The sequence below is a fragment of the Oryctolagus cuniculus genome, chromosome 17 (assembly GCF_051225735.1).
Source record: "Oryctolagus cuniculus isolate XC-2025 breed Fujian yellow rabbit chromosome 17, ASM5122573v1, whole genome shotgun sequence".
Lineage (NCBI taxonomy): Eukaryota > Metazoa > Chordata > Mammalia > Lagomorpha > Leporidae > Oryctolagus > Oryctolagus cuniculus.
Window position 1 is genome coordinate 25481376 of NC_142883.1, and position 22408 is coordinate 25503783.

At 60.6% G+C, this 22408-nt stretch overlaps 1 protein-coding gene across 1 annotated transcript; it reads left to right on the forward strand.

Moving 5' to 3' along the window:
* Nucleotides 1-3797: 3797 nt before the first annotated feature.
* Nucleotides 3798-21871, forward strand: NGFR (nerve growth factor receptor). The gene is made up of 6 exons (XM_051824878.3): nt 3798-3986; nt 10142-10283; nt 14129-14488; nt 17748-18000; nt 19079-19239; nt 19699-21871. The coding sequence occupies exons 1-6, from the start codon at nt 3942-3944 to the stop codon at nt 19998-20000; spliced, it is 1263 nt and encodes a 420-aa protein (XP_051680838.2). The 5' UTR covers nt 3798-3941; the 3' UTR covers nt 20001-21871.
* Nucleotides 21872-22408: the final 537 nt, after the last annotated feature.

Below are 22408 nucleotides of genomic sequence, written 5' to 3' on the forward strand. Positions count from 1 at the left end.
CAAAGCAAGAAAAGCAGAAGCTGGCGGGCTCACCCCCTCCACTTGCTCTGAGCATCCTTCCCCCCACGAGCCAGGTCTGTAAATGCACCTGTGAGGAGTGAGCCGCAGAGGTGCCGGGAAGGGCAGAGTCGGGGCCGTGAGGGTGGAGGGTCCGTCTCCCCGACCCACGGGTGGGGTGAAGGCTGGGGGGGGGTGTGCTGGGGTGGAGGGGAGGGGCGACCTGGGAATTGGCAGTGAGAAGTATGACTGTGGAGGGCCGCCAGCTGACAGCTGCAGGGCCGCTGCTTCCTGCGGGGACCTGCGCCTGTGCGTCTCCTCTTTCCCCCTCACTTTCTCCATCTGTAAAATGGTCACACCGGTGCTCCCTACATGGGATTGCAGAGGGGTGGAGGGAGATGATCCTGGCTCTCCTGCCCCACAGGAGGGCTTGGGAGTGCGGGTTTGCGTTGTGTGCTCTCCTGTTTCTGCAGGCTGGCTCCCTGGGACTGCTTGGTGCTCGGGGAGCTGGAAGCTGGGCTTGGCTGAGAGGCCAAAGTAGGGGCCTGAGTGGACCAGGAGGACAGGGGGTTGTATTGGGGAGCTTGCCTTCCTGGAGGGGCAGGGTGGGAGAGGGTGCCAGGAGGAGTCTCTCCCATCTTGATGCCTGAAATTGCAGTTTGACCCATGGCTGCCACTCCCAGCTCCGAGCAGGACTGCAAGGTGTTCTCCTCTGTCTGCCTGGGCATTACTGTAAGTCCAGGAAGCCTGGGGCGGGGAAGAGGGGAGAGTGGGTGGGAGAAGGGCCTGCCCTATGTGCAGCTCCATGGTGGGAAATGGTTCGGGAGGACCCTCCAGGAAAACTGCCGCCCCCTTGGTGTGCGCTGGCTGAGCCCACTTGCCCATCAGCTCCCGAGAGCCCTCGCTCCACATCCCCTCCCACAGCTGTGCCTGTAAGTGCTGGGGATTAGGAGAAAGCAGGCTGGGGAGAGAGAGCGCGTGGCTAAACGGGCCAGGGAGATGTTTGGAAGACCACTCACACAGGGCCAGGACACATGACCGCTAGGGAGTTAGGCTCGGGCAGCTGTGGCTCCGTGGGTTCCTGGGAGAGAGAGAGCTGGGAGAGCCTGGCTCTCGTTAGAGCCAGGAGTCCCTGCTGCCTGCGGGGGTGCACATGTAGGGATGTGGGCGCTGGGGACCGTGACCGTGGCAGTCATGGTGATGATGATGGCTGTGGTAGCCAGAGGACGAGAGTGCGGTGGCTCTGGTAGTGACGTTGATGGTGGTGGTAACTGGTGACAGTGGCCATGTTGGTCCTGGGGCTGGTACAGATGGCTGTGGTCACAGTGATGGCAAAAATATCTTGACTTTTGGGATAGTCAAGCCAAGTGTCCCATTATAAAATAACCCTTCAATGGCTTCTCGGCCTATTGGTTAAGATCAAGTGTAAAATAACCTTGCAAGGGCAGATGTCTGGCCCAGTAGCTAAGCCAGTGGTCAGGATGCCCGCAACCTATACAGAATGTCCTGGGTGCCACACCTGCTCTGGCTCCTGCTCACACACACCCTGGGAGGCAGCAGGTGATGGTTCAAGTGATTGGGTCTCTGCCACCCACACAGGAGACTTAGAACTCCCTGCTCCTTTGTGGGCAACTGGCGAGTGAACTTCATATGGGGACTCTCTCTCAAGTAAAAAAAAAATAATAATAATAAAAAAAAAAACACCTTCTCCTCCAATCACTAACACAAGGGAACTCCAGGAGGAGGGCTGTTATTGTTCTCTGCTGAGTTCCCAGTGCCCTGGCCAGTGGCTTATAACAGCTGCTCAGGAAAAAACCAGAGTAGAAGGGGCCTGAGTCTCTCCTTGTGATGCACACTAAGCCACCTCACTTGATTCTCACCACGCCCCTTCAACTTTCCCATTTTATAGATGAGCAAACTGAGGCCAAGAGAGATGACATAACCTGCCTAAGACCACGCAGGAGAACGGCCGTGGGGCAGGGGGGTGCAGGCATCCTCCCTCACCCTGTTCTTTTTGCCACACCCATCACAGCCACTCTCCCCACCAGCACTCAGCATAACATCGTGGTCTTGGGCTCAGGCTTAATCATAGAAGCACTCCTAATAATAGTAACAATTGCTGTTTGTAATTGTTCAAGTAAGGCTTAAATGGTCAAGCCTGTGGAAATTATTAATAACCCAGCCCCAGCCGTGGTGGTGTGGGTCATATTAAATTGTGTTGAGATGGATACCTTGGCAATAATAGCGACTGGGGTCATAAATTAATAACAGGAATATTTAAATTAATGCCACGCCATCGCTACCCCGGGTAGTAAGCAGCCCGATGCTGCTGTTAGCGTAATGTGGCCCCTTCCTGCACTTCACGGATTCAGCGGAGAGCAAGGCAGGTCCATCAGCACTGTGGAGGAGGAGGTGTCCTAGAAGCAAGTGGTGGCTGTCTGGGGGAAGTGAATCCTTGGGGACTTCTGGAGAGGTGCTCGCTGCCTGGCCTCTCTGCCCAGCCCTGGCAGCTGATGCACACCAGTGTTCAAAGCCACAGGGACAGTTACCTGTGCTTTCCAGGGCTGCCCCTGGCCTTGGGCGGCTACACAGGAAAGAAATTCACAGGACATAAATGAAAGAATTAGCTGCAGCAGAAGCAGGCAATGGCCTGCCATGCTCCGCTCATCCCGGCCTTCCCCTTGGTCTTCTGACGTGCGAGGGTTGCACTGAGTTCCAGGCACACCCAAAGATCTGGAAGCCAGCATGGGTTTCAGAGACTTTCCCTTCCCCCTTGCCCAGCACCTGTGCCTCAGGGCCTGCATGGCTGGGAACCAGGAAAGATAGGGACTGGCAGGAGGTGAGCACTGTCGTGGGGAGGGGGTGTCACTCTCCCTGGATTGGACCTACCAGGGTTTGCAGAGCGTGGTGAGTGTGGTCCTGGGAACACTGTACATGGATGGGTACGTCGATGTGAGTCCACTCAAGCACTTTTCCCTTTCTTCTCTTCTACGGAACTCTGCTGAGCACCTCCTGGGTACCACCCAGATAGCAGGGAGCTTGCCAGCTCGCAGAAGCCCTCACAGGCTAGAGAGGTCAGTTGCCAGGGATGCATCTGTGTGCTTGTGCGTGGGTGTGTGCGTGTGTCCGTGACCAGGTCACATGTCCATGTGCACTGTGTGTAGGCATATGTGTGTCTGAATGTCACACCTGTGCAGGAGCGCATGTATCCCTGTGTTTTGTGTGCACACCTGTGAGTCCTACAAACCCATGATCTGAGAATTCAAATGATGTGGGCATGGACTCCGCCTTGAATGTCCCTGCTACATCTCGTCATGGTCAGGTTACCTGCACTTCTCTCCCCCGAGGTCTTCGCCCAGAGATTCCCCCGCACGGAAGGGGAGCGGACGGAGTGGGGAACGGACCTGGAGATGAAGAGCAGGGAGGCCGCGGGCACTGTGGCTGATAAGGACTGGGTAAGAAGCAGGACACTGGGCAGAAGCTGAAGCCAGAGGAGGAGACAGATGGGAAAGAGAGTGAACCCTGCGGCGGGCCGCAGCCGGGGAGGAGCCGGAGCCGCGGCGCGGACGCCCTGGCCCCTGGGCCCACAGCATCCGGGACCGCCGCGCAGCCCCTGGGTACCGGGGCGGGGCGGGTGAGAGGCTCCGCGGACCAGGGCGCGCGGGAGCGGCTCCCCGCAGCCTCCACCCCCTCAACCCCGAGGCGGCGGGGCGGGCGGGCGCGGTTCCGGGGGTGGGCGGGCTGGGCGGGGAGGAGGCGGGGCCGCCGCACTGGCTTCACCCAGCCCCTTAGCCCGCAGCCAGAGCGAGCGGAGCGTCGGCTAGCTCCAGCGGGCGCGGGAGCGCAGCGCAAAGCAGTCCTATCCGTCCGCAGAGCGGACCGAGCTGGAAGCCGAGCGCTGCCGCGGAAGGCGGGCAACGGAGGCAGGTGCTGCTGGCCGCGCCATGGACGGGCCGCGCCTGCTGCTGCTGCCGCTGCTGCTACTGGGGGTGAGTGTCAGCCGGAGCGAAGCCCGCTCCCTTCCCCGGGATCCGAACCCCGTGGGGATCCGGGCGCCACCTCCAACGAGAAAACTGGACAGAGCGCTGGGGTCCCAGATGCTGGGGTGGGTGGAGGGAGGGCAGCTCCGGTGCCGGATCCGCGGGGGAGCGTCGAGGGTTCTCCCGGCGCAGAGGCGACCCTGGGTCCCCAGGTAGAGGTGTGGGCAAGACTGGTGCACAGATTCTGGTCCTCGGGAGGGGTCTCAGGAAGGGGTCATGGGGCTCTCGCACCCCTGGATTCTTCGGGAGAGGGCACTTAGGTGCGGGAATCCCGAGGGGACCCGCCCCCGCCGGCATCTTGGTCTCTCAAGTGTTGCGGGACAGAACCAGAGCGAGACCAGGAAGGGGAACGAGACCGGGACTGGAGATAAGGGGCGAGCGGGGCTGGGCGGGGACCGATGGCGAGGGCATGGAACAATGGGGAGGAGGCTGGACGGACTGGAGGCAGAGGGGACTGGGCACGGACAATGAGGACCGGCCAGACAATGGGGGGGAGGGGCGTCGTTAGGACGGGTCGGGGAGCGGGAGAGCCCGTTGGAGAGGGACTTGAGGTGGGCAGCGGCGAGGGAGGTGGAGAGATGGGAACGAAAGCAAAGTGGACGGAGCCGGGGATGCCGACGCGAAAGCAGTCAGGGCAGTGGGGCGAGAAGGGAGCGAAGGACTTGTCCCAGGTCTGCCCGGCTCTCTCCCTCGCAGCTTTGCCCGTCCGGGAATTGGGACCGAAGATGCGGCGCTAGGAAGGGAGCGTCCACTTCGCCGGGACGAGCCCGCTCCCCAGGTTCCCCCGCGGCGGGCGGGATCCTCTCCCAGTTCCAAGTGGTGCGGAGAAAGGGCAGGGCGCAGCGGGCGTCCGGCGATCGCGCCTGGCCGCAGCCGAGCCGGGTGCGGAGCGCGCCGGGATGCCCTAGGCGGGGACCGTCCCGGCAGCGCGCAGCTCCGGGCCGTGCGGACAGGAGGCAGCCCGCAGGGGGCGCTGCGGGGCGAGGGCTTGCGGTAGCCAGCGTTGTGCCTGACCGGAGCAGCACACCTCCCCTCAACCCCGCCATTAAGTTGCGGGACCCCGGCACCCCATCGGCTTTCGGCAGAAGCTTCTGGACTGCAAACGAGAGGGGCGCAGTCGGGACATAGCGAATCCGGCGTGCCGGTTGGCAAGGCTCCACCAAGTCAGCGAGCTGGTGCTCCTGTGGGTGTTCTGGGTAGTTCCGGCACGACTTTCAGGGGCAGGGCCCCCGCAGGTGGCCGCGAACTGAACGCCCCGAAAGGTTTCTCAGTGGAGGGGGCGCGTTCCTTCTCCCTGGCGACTCCATCTTTCACCTGAGACTTGTGCCCTCCAACCCCCCACTTTACGGATAAGGAGACTGAGGCTCTGAGAGCTGAAACGACTAGACCAAGGTCCCACACTCCTGGCGCCCCCCCGCCCCCACGGCTGGGCTGCCTCTCATCTGCTGCCCAGCCCCGCGCCGCCCGGGCCTCCTAAGGGGGTCGCGGGGCGTCCCAGCTCCGAATGACAGCGGAGCTTCAGGGTCCGGTGGGGTTGACGCCACCCTCTCAGAGGCCAGCCGGCCAGCGGCGGAACAGAAGGGTGAGGCGGGCAGAACCCCTCTGGCGCGCTGGCGAATCCCCGAAGCTCGGCCCTATCCATGGGGCTGTCAGTACCTGTGGCTCAGGCCGGGGCTGGGGATGCGCGCAGGCACGTGCTGACCGACGCCGCTGGCGAGGGCTGCCTCTTGGCCGGGGTGGGGTGGGAGGCGGCCAGGGTGGGGGTTGGGGCGGCCTGCGTCCTGTCTCAGAAGGTGCGAGGGCGTGGGCGCCGCATCTGGCGAAAGCAGCTGTCCCGGAGCAGAGAAGAGGCGAGGAAGGAGGGGAGCCGAGCCTGGGGCCGGCGGGCTCGGGACGGTGCAACCTGCGCGGAATCAGCGCTGCAGCCCCTGCGGCTCCGCGCACCGCCGCGGTCCGACTTTCTTCCCGAGAGCGCGCGTCCCGGCGGGTAGGCCGGGGAGTCGCGCCCGTAATGGAGGCACTTTGTCATTCAGACGTCTGTAACCGGAGCCGCGGGGCTGGCTAATGCGCCTAATAGGGACGCAGCCTGGGCAGCAAAGGAGCGTGTGAGGGGCCGGGGCTGCATGGGAGGGAAGGGACCCCACCCCACCGCACCAGCCCAGGCTGGCTGGAGCGCCTAGCTTCTCCCCTCAGAGGGCGGGACGGGGAGTCGGGAACCCTAAACTGTGTTGAGTGCCTACTATGTGCGTCGCGCGCCCCCGGTATGCTCCTGGCTTACTCCTTGTAAGGTCGCAGGAAGTCAGTGTGGCCGAACCTCCCGGGCGTGCAGGCGCGAGACCCGGCTCTCCAGGTTAGCAAGTGGCTGCGCCCCTGTTGGAACCCGGGGTTCTGGATTCAAAGCTGACTTCCCTGCGTGTGCGGCGCGCCCCTCCTCCCTCTTCTAGCTCTCGCGAGGAGGCGTGGCCTGAACGCCCCCAGCCGGCGAGGATGGTTCCGGCGCCCTAAACCTTTGGGACAACGCATTTAGCACATGGCATCTTCTCTCCTGCCGGACACCCCTGCCCCGCCCTGCTCTGGGCAATTAGCTGCAGTGCCCCGCTCCCAACCCAACCTGTATTCAAAGGGGTGGGGGGCATGTGCCAGTAGCCCTTCCCCAGTATTTGCATTTGTAAATCTCTCCGACTAAGGAGCCCTTTGCTGAAGCGGCTTTGAGCGGTCAGCACCCACCACAGTGAATGCTCATAGCTTCACACACTGCCCACTCTTTGGGGGTGTGTTCCACTCTGTCCAATTTTTTTTTTTTTCAAAAAGTTAAGATCCCTAAAAATTAAAAAATTTAAAAAGCTAAATATTTTGGGCCGGCGCCGCGGCTCACTAGGCTAATCCTCCGCCAAGCGGCGCCGGCACACCGGGTTCTAGTCCCGGTTGGGGCGCCGGATTCTGTCCCGGTTGCCCCTCTTCCAGGCCAGCTCTCTGCTGTGGCCCGGGAGTGCAGTGGAGGATGGCCCAGGTGCTTGGGCCCTGCACCCCATGGGAGACCAGGAAAAGCACCTGGCTCCTGGCTCCTGCCATCGGATCAGCGCGGTGCGCCGGCCGCAGCGCGCCGGCCGCGGCAGCCATTGGAGGGTGAACCAACGGCAAAGGAAGACCTTTCTCTCTGTTTCTCTCTCTCACTGTCCACTCTGCCTGTCAAAAAATTAAAAAAAAAAAAAAAAAGCTAAATATTTTTAAAAATTAAAAACCCTAAAATTCACCTAAGGGTATATCCACTCTAGTTCCTTGAAAGCCTTGAAATGGCAAAAGTAAGACGATGGCACACCATCTCAAAGACGGTGACATCATTCTGCCGGATTTGAAATGGGCACGTGTGGAATATTCAAACTCAGGCAAACACATGTGTCATTGTGACACAGTGGTCACATTAGCCTGAACTGTAGTCACCCCCTCCCTGCTTGGTTGACCTCGACCCTCCCACTACGGCCTGCCTGGGGTCAGCGGCTCATAGTCCCCAGGACAAGATCCTCCCTTGATCACTGGCATTGCCTGTATCTTCATAAACTGTTGCACATTTAACTCTCACAACAGCCTCGTGCAGTGCATGCTACCAACCCAGAGTTTTTGGTGGGAAAGCTGAGGTTTAGGGAGGTTTAAGTAATTGGCCCAAAGTACTTTCTATCAAATTCATAGCTCCAGGACTTTATGGTACAGGGAAACATGCAACAAGCACAGCACACACACGGTGACTAATCATGTGGCCTACACAGCAGAGGTGAGTCCTGAGAGCAGAGAGAGGGCTGGGGGCTGCAGCAGGGACAGCAGGCTTCTAACAAGGGGCCTGCACAGGCTACCGCCCCACCCACCACCACCAAACACAGACACCCCACCCCCACCCCCAGCTGTCCAGAACCCAGGTCTCCACTGACCTCACTTAACTGGAATACAGCCATGAGTCACGAAGGCATCCAGGAAGACCTTGGAGAACAGAAGAGGGTCCCCAGGTGTCTTAGCCCCTGACTCATCCACGAGGCAGGTACTGTCGTGACCACCTGAAAGGAGGAGACTGAGACACAGAGGAATTCAGAGCCCGTCCCAGCTCAGCTGCAGGGCGGTGAGCGGAGGGGGCAGCCGAGGAGGAGGGCACTGGAGCGCACACATCCGCCGCCTCTGGGGCCCAGGACACACCTTTCTGGCAACGCTGCCTACTTGATCCCTAGAGATCCCATTAGACCTCCCCAGTGAGTCTGGGTGTGGGGCAGGGGCTGTCCCAGGTTGCACTCTGCCAGCAGTGGTGAGAAGTGACAGCTGACACCGTTACAGGAAGGGAGGAGATTGAGAAACTACAAAAGCCGACAGGAGAACTCAGAAAGACAAAAACACGGTCATTTGGGATATGGAACACAAAGTTTCATCCCTGGCAGCTCAGAAAAACTGCAGCACACGCCATATCACCGAGACTCGGGGACACCGCGCAGGTGTGTCCCAGGGACAGACAAGGGTGCAGCCGCTACACGGAAAACAAAACAAAACAAAACAAAAATAGTGAGGAGGTTCCCCCAGTTAGTGCTGACTGGAAAACTCAGTTATCCACAGTCACCGGACCGGCACTCCAGTTAGTTGAGGCCACACAGTATGTTCCTGTTCTTAAATTCTGCACCAGGGAGCCGACCGTGCCATGAGGGATCCGAATAGTGCCAGGCTGGACACGAAGGGGTGGGGCACTAGGGGGCAGGCAGGACCTGTAACACCTCATCCCGGAGGGCTGGGAACAACAGGACGGCTTCCTTGCGGAAGTGACATTTCAGCAGAGCCCTGTAGGATGACAATCAATCAGAACAGACCCTTCTGGACTCTCGCCTGCTGGGGGGAAGCCGGCATCTGCGACCCCAGACTCCCGATCTGCAGATGTTCCGAGCACTTGCTGCCTCCGTCATCTGGGAGATGGCAACCACAGGCTGCCTCCTAGGTTGGCCCAACTGTCCATTCCCGCTGCTTCCTCATTTTTCTTCCCCACCAGACCCCGGTGAGAATGCAGGATGTCTTAAAAGACTTGCAAGGCAGGAGTGTCCTGCCGTGATCTGGCCAATGTGGAAGCAGGGGAATGCCCCAAATGACCTTGCAAACTCCCCCGCGGTTCTATGGCCCAAGCGCCCATACTTCTCAACATCAAATGGGATGGTGGGGGCACTGCACGGTCTGGAGCCAGCAAAACAGGCTTTGGAGTTTTATTAGACATAAAGTGTTTTTTTTTTTTTTAAAGGAACAGAAATATAAAGCAAGCCTCCAGCAGCCCCTGCCTCTAGGGAATCAGGCGCTAAATCGTTCCATCCATGAGTAAAGACGCTTCAGTGGCAGGAATCCGACCCCCTTTCCCCTCATTCCGCAAGGGGGAGGGGCTGGTGGCAGGAAATCAAACCCTAGAGTGGCAGGGCTGCTGGGTGGTGAGAGCAGACACTGCCTCACATCGCTAGCAGGCGTCTCTTTCTCCCTATCTTGGCGCCAGGCTCTTGCTGATCGGCTGGTCCTTTGCCTTGGCACCAAGCGGTCTCCATCGCTTTCTGTGTGGAGAGGGAAGGCGGGGCCGGCCGGACTTCCCAGTGCGGAGTCAGGATTAGAACCCAGCCCCCAGCCCTCCTCCTGGTGCTCTTGGGCCCAGATACATCCTGTTTGATATTTTGTCTTTAGAATGAAGGGCCTGGAGGAGGACTTCTCTGGGTAGATGCAGCTCTGCAGGTGTGAAGCTTAGCGAGTGGAGTTTGGGCTAGATTTCAGCTCTGTTCGCCCCCTCGGCTGGGGGCCTGTGCAGGCTGCAACCTGCGCAGGTGTATCCTGTGGGCTCCAGGGGTGGCTGTAACCCCAACATGAACTTTGCAGAAGGTCAGCATCCCAGGCTCTGACCTGGTCCCGCCTCACGGCCTGCAGGGTGCACTGTCCCCCACTGTCTTACTTCCCCACTGGCTTTGATGTGCCTAATGCCTGCCTGGTGAGCTCATCCTGGCCCAGGTGGTTCCAATAGAAGGCGTTGGGGGGGGGGGGAGCGTCTGATCCCTTCCAAGACATCCCCCGTCTTTCTCTCCAGCCTGACCCTCTGATCTTGCCACACCCAGGTGTCCCTCGGAGGTGCCAAGGAAGCATGCCCCACGGGTCTGTACACCCACAGTGGCGAGTGCTGCAAAGCCTGCAACCTGGGCGAGGGCGTGGCCCAGCCCTGTGGAGCCAATCAGACCGTGTGTGAGCCCTGCCTGGACAGTGAGTAGAGGGTGGCTGGCGGGGAGAGGAGGGAGGAGTGGAAGGGAGGTGGAAGGGGGGGGGGCTAAAGGGGGGAGCATGCCCATTAGAGGCCTTCTAAGTGCTCTGCCTCAGGGCAGGAACTCCTGCCTCCCCTATAGCATGGTCACCAGAAGTGGGGCTGCTCCAGTATGGGAGGCAGAGAGAAGCCGAGAATGAGAATGTGTGAGGGATGGGTGCAGAGGGAGGAGGGGGACCTGGTGGGGGATCCCCCCAGGGGTTGCTCCTTCCCAGCTCCCAAGCAAAGAAGCATGGGGTAGGAGAGCATGGCCAAGCACAGGAGGAGAAGCTGATGCCAAGCCCAGCTAAAAATAGCCACTGCAAAATCAATGGCTGCCACTGACCTTCCGTGAGCTTGGGGGAGGGGCAAGAGGATCCAATCCGGGCTGCCCTGGAGACTGACCTTGGGGGATCCTGGGAGGTTGAGGCCACCCCTCCCCCCAGCTCCGGCCAGGGCAGCAGGGACATCCTTACCATGGGCTGACATGGGGGGCAGGGGACAGGGGGACTGTTGCCACTGCTGCCTGAAGAGGGGTGAACCCTGCCTTCCAGAGCGGGAGGATGAGGGAGGCAGAGGGACAGCGGGTCCGGGCCCCTCGGCTCCAGCCTTGTCCAGAGTTCCGTGCGTTTCCAGTCATGAGTCTCAGTCCACGTTGGACGCCCCAGTCTTCAGTTGCTGCCTTAGGCGAGGGGCTTTTTCCTGCCTGCTTGGAGGCCGGTGGGAAGCATAGGCCCACTGGGAATGAGGGTGTAGGCCTGGGGAGTCTAAACCCATCCGCTGGCCTGGTCTCAGGTCCAGACGTGGCCCCCTCAGTCCGCCTGTCCCTTGGGCAACCCCCTCTCCTTGGTGTACCCCAGGCACGCTCTTCCCCTCCCCGTACTGTGGGTGCTTATCTCACCACCCAGCAGACGGAGGAAGCCTGGGCCTGGGGCAGGGGTGGGACGGGGGAGGCTTTGCTCCCTACACTGGCTCTGGCCTCATGGGGTTTGCATCGGTGGCGGGTAGAAGGTCCATCAACCATAAGCATCATAGAAGCTCCACAGCCTGCTGTTCTCACCACCCAAATGTGGCTGGGGAAATTTCCCTCCTGCTCCCTCACTCGCTCGCTCACTCGCTCACTCGCTCTCCTCCTCCCCTCTCTGCTGCTCCCCCTCCCCACCTCCAGCTGGGTTAACAAGCCTTTACAAGCCCACTTTATGGCACAGAGACCCCAGTGGTCGTTCCCTCTACCCTCAAAATGTTTCCACAAGGAAACCTATTAAGCTCTTGCCTTCATTCTCTGCCAAAAACGACCGCATTTTTCACACCACCTAAAACTCTCTCCCAGGAGCTTTCTGTCCATTTGCTCTATTTTCCCACGGGCAGGGCTTGCCTCTCTGGCTCCCGTGTGACGAGACCCACTCCTCTGCTACGGGCCAGCCAGCCAGGCCCTTCTGGTTCATACAGATCCAATTCCAGCCTCAGCTGTTTGTTTGGAAGTCCCTTGTGCTGTCTGACCATGTCCCCAACCCGAGTCCTCTGCACTCACCATTGCACTGTTCCAGGCCCAGACTCTGTGGGATCCCTGCCATGTACCAAGTGCTTTTTAGTTTTTAAGATTTATTTTTTTTTTCATTTATTTATTTATTTGAAAGGCAGAGTGATGGGGGTGCGGGTAGGGGAAAGATCAAGAAATCTTCCATCCACTGGCTCAATCCCCAAATGGCCATAACAGCCAGGGCTGGGCCAGGCTGAAGCTATGAGTCGTGAACTCCATCCAGGTCTCCCACAAGGGTGGCAGGAACCCAAGTGCTTGGGCCGTCATCTGCTGCTTCCTGGGTGTATTAGATCAGAAGGTGCTGGGACTCGATCCCAGGCCCTCTGATATGGATGTGAGTGTCCCAAGCTGTGGTTTAACCCTCTGAACCACAATGTCCACCCCAGTGCCCAGGGTTAATTATGCTAATTACGACGTTGTGGCGTAGTGGGTAAACCCACTGCCTGCTGCTCCAGCATTCCATGTGGGCACTGGTTCAAGTCCCAGCTGTTCTGCTTCCAATCCAGATCCCTGTTAATGCAGCTGGGAAAGCAGGAGAAGATGGCCCAATTGCTTGGGTCCCTGCACCCACATGGGGGACCCAGAAGAAGCTCCCGGCTCCTGGCCCCTGGCTTTGTCCTGGCTCCGCCCCAGTCGTTGGGACTATTTGGAGAGTAAACCAGCAGATGGAAGCTCTCTCTCTCTGTCTCCCACCTCTCTCCCTGTAACTCTGCCTTTCAAATAAAAATCTTAAAAAGAAAATTACAGCCAAATTTCTTCTTTTTTAAAGAGTTATTTATTTGAAAGTCAGAATTACAAGAGAGAGAAGGAGAGGCAGAGAAAGAGGTCCTCCATCTGCTGGTTTACTCCCTAATGGCCGCAACGGCTGGAGCTGGGCCGATCCGAAGCCAGGAGCCAGGAGCTTCTTCTGGGTCTCCCATGTGGGTGCAGGGGCCCAAGCACCTGGGCCATCTTCTACTGCTTTCTCAGGCCACAGCAGAGAGCTGGATCAGAAGTAGAGCAGCCGGGCCTCAAACTGGTACCCATATGGGATGCCGGCACTGCATGCATTGGCTTTACCCACTACGCTACAGCGCCGGCCACACAGCCAAATTTCATTCATTCCTCCCCACCAGCCTGCGAATGGAGATATTATTCCCCATTTTCTAGAAAAAGAAAAAATCTCAGAGAGGTCAATAAGGCACTCAGGGTCACACAGCGAATAAAGGATGGAAGTGGGTTTTGAATTCAGAGCTGCTGGCTCCCTGGGAAGAGAAGCCAGGGTCTCTGTCAGAGCTGGCTGGAAGCCGCAATCCCCCCCAGGCCCCCCTGCCTCAGCCTTCCCTTCTCTCATCCCCTGCCCCCTTCTGCCCCTTTCTCTCTGGTGGCTCCTCTCCTCTGCCTTCCATGCCTGCCCCAGGCTCCACGACAGCAACCCTGTGTCCATCTTGTCTCTTGATGCTTTTAGTTAAGGGAGAGACCTGACCCCATGGCTGCCTCAGTTTCCCTCGGCTGGGCTCCTCCCTCCCACCCCCTCCATGCTCCAGACAGCCCAGCCTTCCCTGGTCCTCAGGTTTCTAAATCCAAGCTCTGACTGCCCTGGGAGCAAGGGTGGGACCGTGTTCCCCACCCTGGGCTGCAGAGGGGAGGAAGGCCTGGCCCCGCCCCCGGCTCCCTCGCACCCCGGCATCTCCACTCTCTCCGCTGATTGCCGAGCTCACCTCCCTTCATTAAGAGCGTGAGTCAAGAGGAAGCTTGCAAATCTCCCCTTTGTGCCACTCGCTGACTGCACGCAAGTCCTGGCTTTCCAGCCTCAGCCCTCCTGCTGTACCTGAACTCTCCTGGCCTGGACTCCGGTCCCCACCCTCCCAGGCCGAGCCCTGGAGCAGGGTGGGGAGGCGCCCTGGGTGGGAGCCTGAGTGACTCCCAGGCGGAGGCTCCCTAGGGGCAGGCTGGCCTGCCCAGGCTGGGTTCACAGCCCTGCTCAGGCCCCCGGAAGGGCTGGGTAGGCTGGGTGGGGACTGGGCTCAGTTCTCTCCCTAATCACCCAGGCAGCAAGAGAATTCTCAAAAAGAACTTGCCAAGAGATTTGCCGGCACCAGCTGGGCTACCCCCGGGAGCCTGGGGGCCTGTGCTTCTTGGGAATTGGACAATGGGGCCCTTAGCTACCTTCCCAGGGCAGCTGGCACCAGGGATCCCGGAGCCGCGGGGGCGGGAGAGATCACAGGTGCACCCTGTACTCGAGTGCTCAAGGTGCAGGCCACTGCCCGGCTGTCCCTGTGCCCGCAGGCGTGACGTTCTCCGACGTGGTGAGCGCCACCGAGCCGTGCAAGCCTTGCACCGAGTGCGTGGGCCTGCAGAGCATGTCAGCACCCTGCGTGGAGGCGGACGACGCCGTGTGCCGCTGTGCCTACGGCTACTACCAGGACGAGACGACTGGACGCTGCGAGGCGTGCCGCGTGTGCGAGGCGGGCTCTGGCCTGGTGTTCTCGTGCCAGGACAAGCAGAACACGGTGTGTGAGGAGTGCCCCGACGGCACCTACTCTGACGAGGCCAACCACGTGGACCCGTGCCTGCCGTGCACCGTGTGCGAGGACACCGAGCGCCAGCTGCGCGAGTGCTCGCGCTGGGCCGATGCTGAGTGCGAGGGTGAGAGCAGTGGCGGGGTCGGGGGTGGGGGCGACAGGGGTTGGCCCGGGTGCCCTCTGGGCAGCGAGGTGGGGAGGAGTGGAAGGGGCACTGACCAGAAGGCCCTGTCCTAGCCCGGGAACCCCAGGGAGGACAATGTTCCCAAGCCCATCCCACCGAAGGACCCCTCCTCTCACTGTTGGCGTCCTGGGGCTCCCCATCGGGGAAAAGCCAACTGTATCACCAACTCGGAGTGCAGCTACTGCGTCCCAGCTCGCTCCCCGGGACTTCATTCACCCATGGCTGCCAGCTGGAGATTGGACGGGTCACAGGTGGTGGCCGGAAGATGGCCGCAGGGCACAGAGTGGGACATGCAAGACCCTTGTGGTGGGCTTCGTGAGCTGGAAAAGGGCTGGAGGACTCAGGGGCAGGGACTCTTTGGCTCTGAGACCTCATCTAGGTCCCTGGTGGCTCTGCTGCCTGGGATGGGCTCCACCCTGTCGCTGCTGAGTGATGTTAGAGGGGTCACCTCTGTCTCTGGATCTGTCCCCAGGGTGGTTGTGTCATGTGGTTCCCATGGTTCCTGGGGTAGGGAACACACAGTGCGGCTGGCAACAGGAGGGCGCGCAGCTTCCAGAGTGGATGAGAGTGCTTAGCCAGGCACAGGGGTCCGGGAGATAGGGTGGCTCCCGGATGAGAGGAACAGACACGGTGGGAGCTGGGGCATAGCTGTTTTGGGCTCTGCTGGATGATGTCCATCTTGGGCGAGGCGGATGGGCTTCTCGCCTGCAGGGGAGATGACTTTATGTTCTGTCCATCACCCATTGGCCAAGGCCTCCATTGAGCCATTTCTCTGAGCAGGGAGCACAGCGCCCCCTTCAGGACAGAGACCGTCTTGGCTCCAGTCTGATGAGGGAGACTTGGCCCCAGCACTTATCCCAGCCCTGGGAACTTGGGAGACCTCCCACTCCGATGGAGGCAACACAGCCTCTGCCTTCCATCAGCCCCCTCCTTCCACACATCCCCGGCCCCTGGAGGGCCCCCCAGCTGGAAAGAGGCCCCCCCACACCCATCCCTGCCTTCCAAGTCCTGTAATCCTGGCCCTGGGTGCTCAGGTGCCGGGCGGGCTCTGAAGCGGGGCTGAGGCCAGGTGTGTGCTTGAAGCTTGTTGCATTAGAAAAGGGTGGAGGGGGGAAGGAGGGAAGAACGGGGAGGTGCTGGTGCCATTGCCTGGGGCCAGGGGGCAGGCAGCGGGCAGAGCCGGGAGGGAGCCTCCAGAGCCAGCCAGCACACAAGGGGCAGTGCAGTTCATGGGGCAAGACTGGACTAGCCAGCGGGGGCCTTAGTCAGGGGCGTGGTTAGAGGCGAAGAGGGTGGCTGCGGGGGAGGGGGAGGCAGGCTCTGCCTTTGCGGGGGTTTACGGATGCCTCCCAGGTACCACCCCACTTTCCCAGCACCTCCCAAGGAGGAGTGTGCCCCCGGAGGATGTGTTTGCTCCTGCCCCTACTCCCCTTTCAGCTCCAGCCTCCGAAGCTGGGGGGTGGAGGGAGTGGGGACGAGGGACCACTTCAGGAAATGGAATCTGAGTCTTGGTTTGGTGCACCCCCAGCTTGCCTGCGTATACATTTCAGGTGTCAACAGGGTGACTCACCCACCTCCCCACCCCTCATGAGATTCAGGTTTAGGAGGGGTGACCCGGTCCCTCCTCCCAACGCAGGTCTAACAGCTCCTATTCCGGAAATGGCTGTCAGGGCTGGCCAAGGGCTTAGCGGGTTGGAATGTGAGTGGACGCGGCCACATCTGGGTCTCATCCTGGCCCACATCAGAAGGGGGAGGTGAGGTGAGGCTGCGCGCCTGGGCAGCGGCTCAGTCTTCAGTCTGACTTGTCCCCAGAGCCCTTTCTCGTTTTCCTTCGCCAGGGCTCTCTTCTGTAATGGCCGGATTCACCCCACCCACACTCCTTCAGTCTCTGGGCCAGAGCGGGTCTGAGCTGAGCTGTATCTTCAGCCTCCCGGCTCCAGCTGCCCCCAGCTTGCCCAGTCCCCTCTCAGGACCCCCAAAGACCCTCCCTAGTCTGAGGCTGCGGGAGACAGGGCTGTGTCTTCTCCACTTCCCACCTGACCCCCTCCCAGGACTGAGATGGCGGAGGGGAGGATGGGCAACAGATGGCAGCCCCCTCCCCACTGCCATACAGGTGGAGTCCAGATTCACATCTGGGGGCCTTTCCCCTTGGAAGGTGTGAAAACGGGGGCCTTTGAAGCATTTTCACCTTGAGCCCCGAAGACCGGTGGGCAGCTCGGACTCCCACTTGGGTGGGCAAGCTGAGGCCCGGGCAGGGCAGAGCTGGGGAGCCCGGTGCCCTCGCTGTCACCTCGTTGGCATGTCCTGTCTGCTGTCCCTGCCTGCACCAGGCGTGGGAAGCGAAGACGGATGGAATAGGCAACTTTGCCCAGACAAGCACCCCCAGGCTGGCCAGAGCCCACAGCCCCAGCGCTGGCCTCAGAACGGAAAATCCCACCTGCTGGTGCCAGGAGGTGTCAGGCCCTGCCAGGGAGACTGGCAATGCCCAGCTGGCACCAGAGGGTCCAGGTGGGTGGCCAGGCACAGTCTCCCTTCCCCTGAGGCCGTGGGCAGTGCCTGCCTCGTGGGCCCTCTCTCAGCCAGCTGTCTGCTTCCTCCGAGGAGGGCTTAGCTGCCTGCCCCCGTGTTCTCCAGGTGGCAGGATCAGGCATGGCCGCTGTCTGAAGACGGGCTGGAGGGAGGCAAGCTGGCTACCCCTGCACTCCCTGCCCATGCCCAGAGCCCAGGACGTCAGAGACGGACAGGGGCTGGGTCAGCTCTCAGGGAGGTGGTGTGGGGGAAGCACCCCCCCTTCCTCCGGACAGGGCCAGGTGTGGCCAACCAGACTTTTCCCCCAGAGTGATTCCAACTCGGGGCTTCTTGGAGGCCCGAGATGTTTACCGCCAGGCCAGGCTTCTGGATTCCCGGGGAAGCAGAATAGAATCTAGGACCGCAGCCGGAGATGGAGGGGCACTTAGAGACCCTGTCTTAATATCCCCGTTGTATATTTGGGGACATGGAGGTCCTGTTGGTGCAGGCCTCCTTGTTCTTCTCCACTGTCCTCATGTCACACACACAGTCCCGCCCCCACCTGAGTGTCCCTGTTGAACCCTGACGCACCCAGGGCCAAGAGGCTCAGGAAGAGGCTCTGGAGGGGGCTGGCCAGTAGGGGAGGGGCGTCCAGGGGCGCAGGCACTCACACCCATGGCCTTTCTTCCAGCCATCCCTGGCCGTTGGACGACACGATCCCCAGCCCCAGAGGGCTCGGACAGCACGGCCCCCAGCACGCAGGCGCCTGAGGGACCTCCAGAGCAAGAGCTGCCGGCCAGCACGGCGGCAGACGTGGTGACCACAGTGATGGGCAGCTCCCAGCCCGTGGCGACCCGGGGCACCGCTGACAGCCTCATCCCAGTCTACTGCTCCATTCTGGCGGCTGTGGTTGTGGGCCTTGTGGCCTACATCGCCTTCAAGAGGTGAGAAGAGGGTGCAGTGGGGGCTGGGGAGGGCTGTGCTCTGACCTTGACCTGAAAACCCGCATGCCCTTTGAACTTCACCCCAAACCAAGCTCATGTCTCTGCTATCTCCAGGGTGTGGCGGGTCAGCAGGAGGTGAGGGAAGGGGAGCACCTGCCCGGTCCTGTCCTGTCCTAGCTCAGCCCTTCCCTGCCCCCATGTGCCCTCCCCTCCCTGACTCCCCCCACACCCACTGCTTGTGTCCTCAACCCTCCCCCCCCATTCCCTCCCCTTCCCGTGTCACACTTGGGATCCCTGGACCTCCACATCCAGGAATCCAGAGCACGCAGGAACTCTCTGTTTTAACGTGCACTTTCAAGTTTTAAATGCATCTTCCATTATAATTTTTTTAAATCATCAAAGTAATCCAGGCTTGTTTAGGAAAACGCAAACAAGACGATGTCTTCTAAAGCAAAACGTAAAAGTCCCTTTTATCCCCCTCCCACATCCTACCCCTCTCCTCATTGGAAAAATCTGTTTGGCCTTTCCCAAGTATTTGCTGTGCATTCTTGAAATACACGCATGCGTATAAAAGCTTTCTAGAAGTATACATAAACACGCAGGGGTTCAGCGAAGCACCGCCCGGCTCCCACCCTACAGCTTCACTCCTGCTTCACCTCCCCCTCGGGAGCTTTGCTGAGGGGGTCAGCTGAGCTCTGGGGGCTGCTCATTCAGTGATGTGGGTACACCGTCAGTCCCCTACTGATGGACATTTGGTTTGTTTTCAGCTCTTTGTTATTGCTTATAATTGCAGCGGAAATCCTTGCTTATATCGCTGCCCACATGTGGGAGTGCTTTAGACGGTAGACTGGGGAGAGTGGCGGTCCTGGGAAGTCATTTATTTCTGCCCTCTTCGTCCCCGTAAACGGTTCGAGAGCGCAGGTGGGGCGCCCCTCTGCTCCCCCAGCGATTTCAGGCCAGATGGGGGCCTTTGATAGTGTGCTGGGGTGCGAGTGAGGCCCCTCCCACGTGCCGTCAGCGCTGAGCTCACACAGCAGCAGGGACCCCGGCCCCCAGCCCCTGTTGTGTTCTGCTCCAGGTGGAACAGCTGTAAGCAGAACAAGCAAGGAGCCGACAGCCGCCCGGTGAACCAGACGCCCCCGCCCGAGGGAGAAAAACTCCATAGTGACAGCGGCATCTCTGTGGACAGCCAGAGCCTGCATGACCAGCAGCCCCACACACAGACTGCCTCGGGCCAGGGTGAGCGGCTGGGGGTGGCGCTGGAGTGACCAGGGTAGGCTTGGAGGAAGAGGCTGGCTCCCCTGGAGTCTAGGGGAGGCTGGGGGGAGGGGCTGGGGAGGACAGGTCCTTTCCCGGGGAATGTGGGGAAGTGGAGGCTTTTACAGACTCATCAAGCTAATTGTCCTCCCTGGGGGCTAATTACTGCCCAGAGTGGCTGCAATTGGCCTCCTGCCCCGGACTTCTGGGGACCAAGCGGTGACGTCTGTGCCCTAATCAACGGCCCACAACCCGGCTGCTGGGACACTTGTGGCAGGTGTCTGGCCCTCGGGGAGCCCGTCTCCTCCTCTGCCTTGATTAATTGCTGGGGGCCCCAGTGGTGGGGACAGTGCCAGTGAGGAAGGGACAGTGAGTCAGCATGCCCCGGCTGTGGGGGAAGGGGCCCGGGGCAGGTGCTGACACCCTCTGGGTTCCCGGCAGCCCTGAAGGGCGACGGGGGCCTCTACAGCAGCCTGCCCCCTGCCAAGCGCGAGGAGGTGGAGAAGCTGCTGAACGGCTCCGCGGGGGACACCTGGCGGCACCTGGCGGGCGAGCTGGGCTACCAGCCGGAACACATAGACTCCTTCACCCACGAGGCCTGCCCCGCCCGCGCCCTGCTGGCCAGCTGGGCCGCCCAGGACAGCGCCACGCTCGACGCCCTCTTGGCCGCACTGCGCCGCATCCAGCGAGCTGACATCGTCGAGAGCCTGTGCAGCGAGTCCACGGCCACGTCCCCGGTGTGAGCCTCTAACCTGGGGAGCCCCTGCCCTGCCCCCACATGCCGATGACAGATGCTCCAGCCAGCCCTCAGGGGCCCGTCCCCCTGGTGGCGGGGGGCGGCCACCAGAGCTGAGCTCCCCTGGGCAGGGCCTCAGAGGCCGGGCCCCCAGACCACAGCCCTGCTACTTCCCTTGTGTGGCCCCTTGTTTCTGATCCCACTCCCTGTGCAGCGGGAGAAGCATCTCCTCGCTGCTGCCTGCCCCACCCCGTGTCATCCCGGGCCACCTCTCCCCTTCTCCCCACACTGCTGGTGTCATTTCTGAGGGCTGACACCAGGAATGCCTTGGGGGGGGGGGTGGTTGGTGACAAGGTCCCGAGACTGAGAAGGAGGTACTGAGGAACAGAGCCATGGACTCTACACTGTGAACCTGGGGCCGAGGGAGCGTGGCTCGAAGGGGCCCAAGCCTCCCTCCGTCCCCGCTCCGCCCCTCCGCCGAAGCTGGAGAGGAGCAGAGGCCTGAGTGGCAAAGGGGTTTGAAAACCCAGTCCACCCAGTCTGCAGGGCCCAGAGAGAGGCTGTGATTTGCCCAAAGCTGCCCACAGTGGAGAGGTCCATCGTGGGCTGGTGCCTTCCTCCTCGTGTGAGGGCTGGGGAGGAGGGCAAGGTGCCCTCTGAGGCGATGCCACCCTCCACCACCATCTCCAGGCCCCTGCAGAGGCCGGATGCTTGCCCAAGGCCTGCTCCATCCATCCGTTATGATGGGGTCAGGTTTGGGGTTTGGGCAAAGGGGCGCTGCTTCGCTCTGCCTGTCCCCTTCTGTTGGACACGTCAGTGTGACACCTGTGGCCCCAGTCTGTGGGTGTCCTCTTGTCCCAGCACTGACCTGGAGCCAACACTGGCCCCTAGAATCAGCCCTAGGGGTCAGGGACTAAGGACCCTTCCACTCAATCTTGCAAAACACACACACGCACACACACACACACACACACACACACACAGGATGAGAAACCTTGCTTTTCTTCATGAGGTCCTTCTCGGGGGCTGCCCAGGACAGCCGCCAGGGAAGCATGGGAGGGAACCGAGCTCTCCGCCGGCCGGCCGCCCTCACCCCCCGGGTTTGGCAGGCCAGGGACTGCTGGGGCTTGAGCCGGAGGCGGCTGTCTGTGCTCCGAGGACCTGCACGTGGAGGAATGCTGCCCCCCCTCTCCCCTCCCCTGCAGGCATGAGTCTGGCTGGGCCCACAAGGCTGAAGAAGCCCAGGCCAGTGTGGGAAGGCAGCAGGAAGGGGCGGAGTTGGACACGTGGCACGGAGCAGGTTCCGGCCATCGCTAGGGCAGCTTCAAAGGACTGCTTTTCCCTTAGCTTGGCCTGAGAGGGACCAGGAGGGCTTGGTGGCAACGCCACCTTCCCCCAGCCTGGTCTGTTTTGCTTGATGTTGGAATGAGTGTGGCTCCCCCTGTATTTAGCATGAAGGAGCTCCGGGCAGGGCGTGCACGCGCCCTGCACAAGGGCCCAGCAGCATTGTATGTAGATGGCATTTCTTTGACCTCAACCTAGGATGAGAGGAGGAGACGCACCTGCTGGCCCCTCCCCTGTGCACCTGGGGAGTGGGACAGAGCGTGAGTCTATTTATTTTCCTCCCCAGCACGTGGGGCGCGGGTTGGTGGGGGCTGCAAGTATGTCTGAGCATGTGTTCTGTTCTGGGGCCCCTCCCGCCTCCCTTTGGGCTGAGACGGAACCCTCTCAGCTCTCCAACTGGGGGCTGCAAGCTCCAGACCCCTGGGCCCCTCCCCAAACCCCCTCCCTTGCATCCTGTGTAATCATTTCTTGGGCCCTCCTGAAACCTACACATAAAACATAAGTGATGAACATTAAATAGCAAAGAAAGACAAATTGTGCCAAGAGATTTTTTTGGAAATCTACACCTGACTTGAGTTGGTTGAGAGTGTGTGTGTGTGTGTGTGTGTGTAACTCACATGCAATTTCCAACTTCGCAAGTTCCTGTCCTATTTTTTTTCCCCTCTGAAACAAGGACATTTTTAACAGAAAACCAGCAAGCCCACGTGTGTGGCCACGGATTGCTGGGGCAGGAAAGAAGCAGGGGTGCTTTGCCCCCAGATCTTGGAGAGGGAAAGTGAAAACGGCAGTGCAGGAAGCTGGCCATCTGTGAACTTGACCGGATGTCAGAAGTGAAACTGACCACAGGGGCGCCAGAGGCTTGCTGGGAGGGCCAGGTCACAACCCCGCAGCTTGCAGCCACCCACATGGCCTGGGACACACACACACACACACACACACACACACACACACACAGAGTCTGGCTAGCCCGGCCTGCAGTCAGGCAGACAGGAGGCCCCTCCCACGAAGTTCTCGTGAGAAGGTCCCAACCCAGGCTCCTGCCAGCCTGAATTTGAGGCCTTGCCTGGCCCA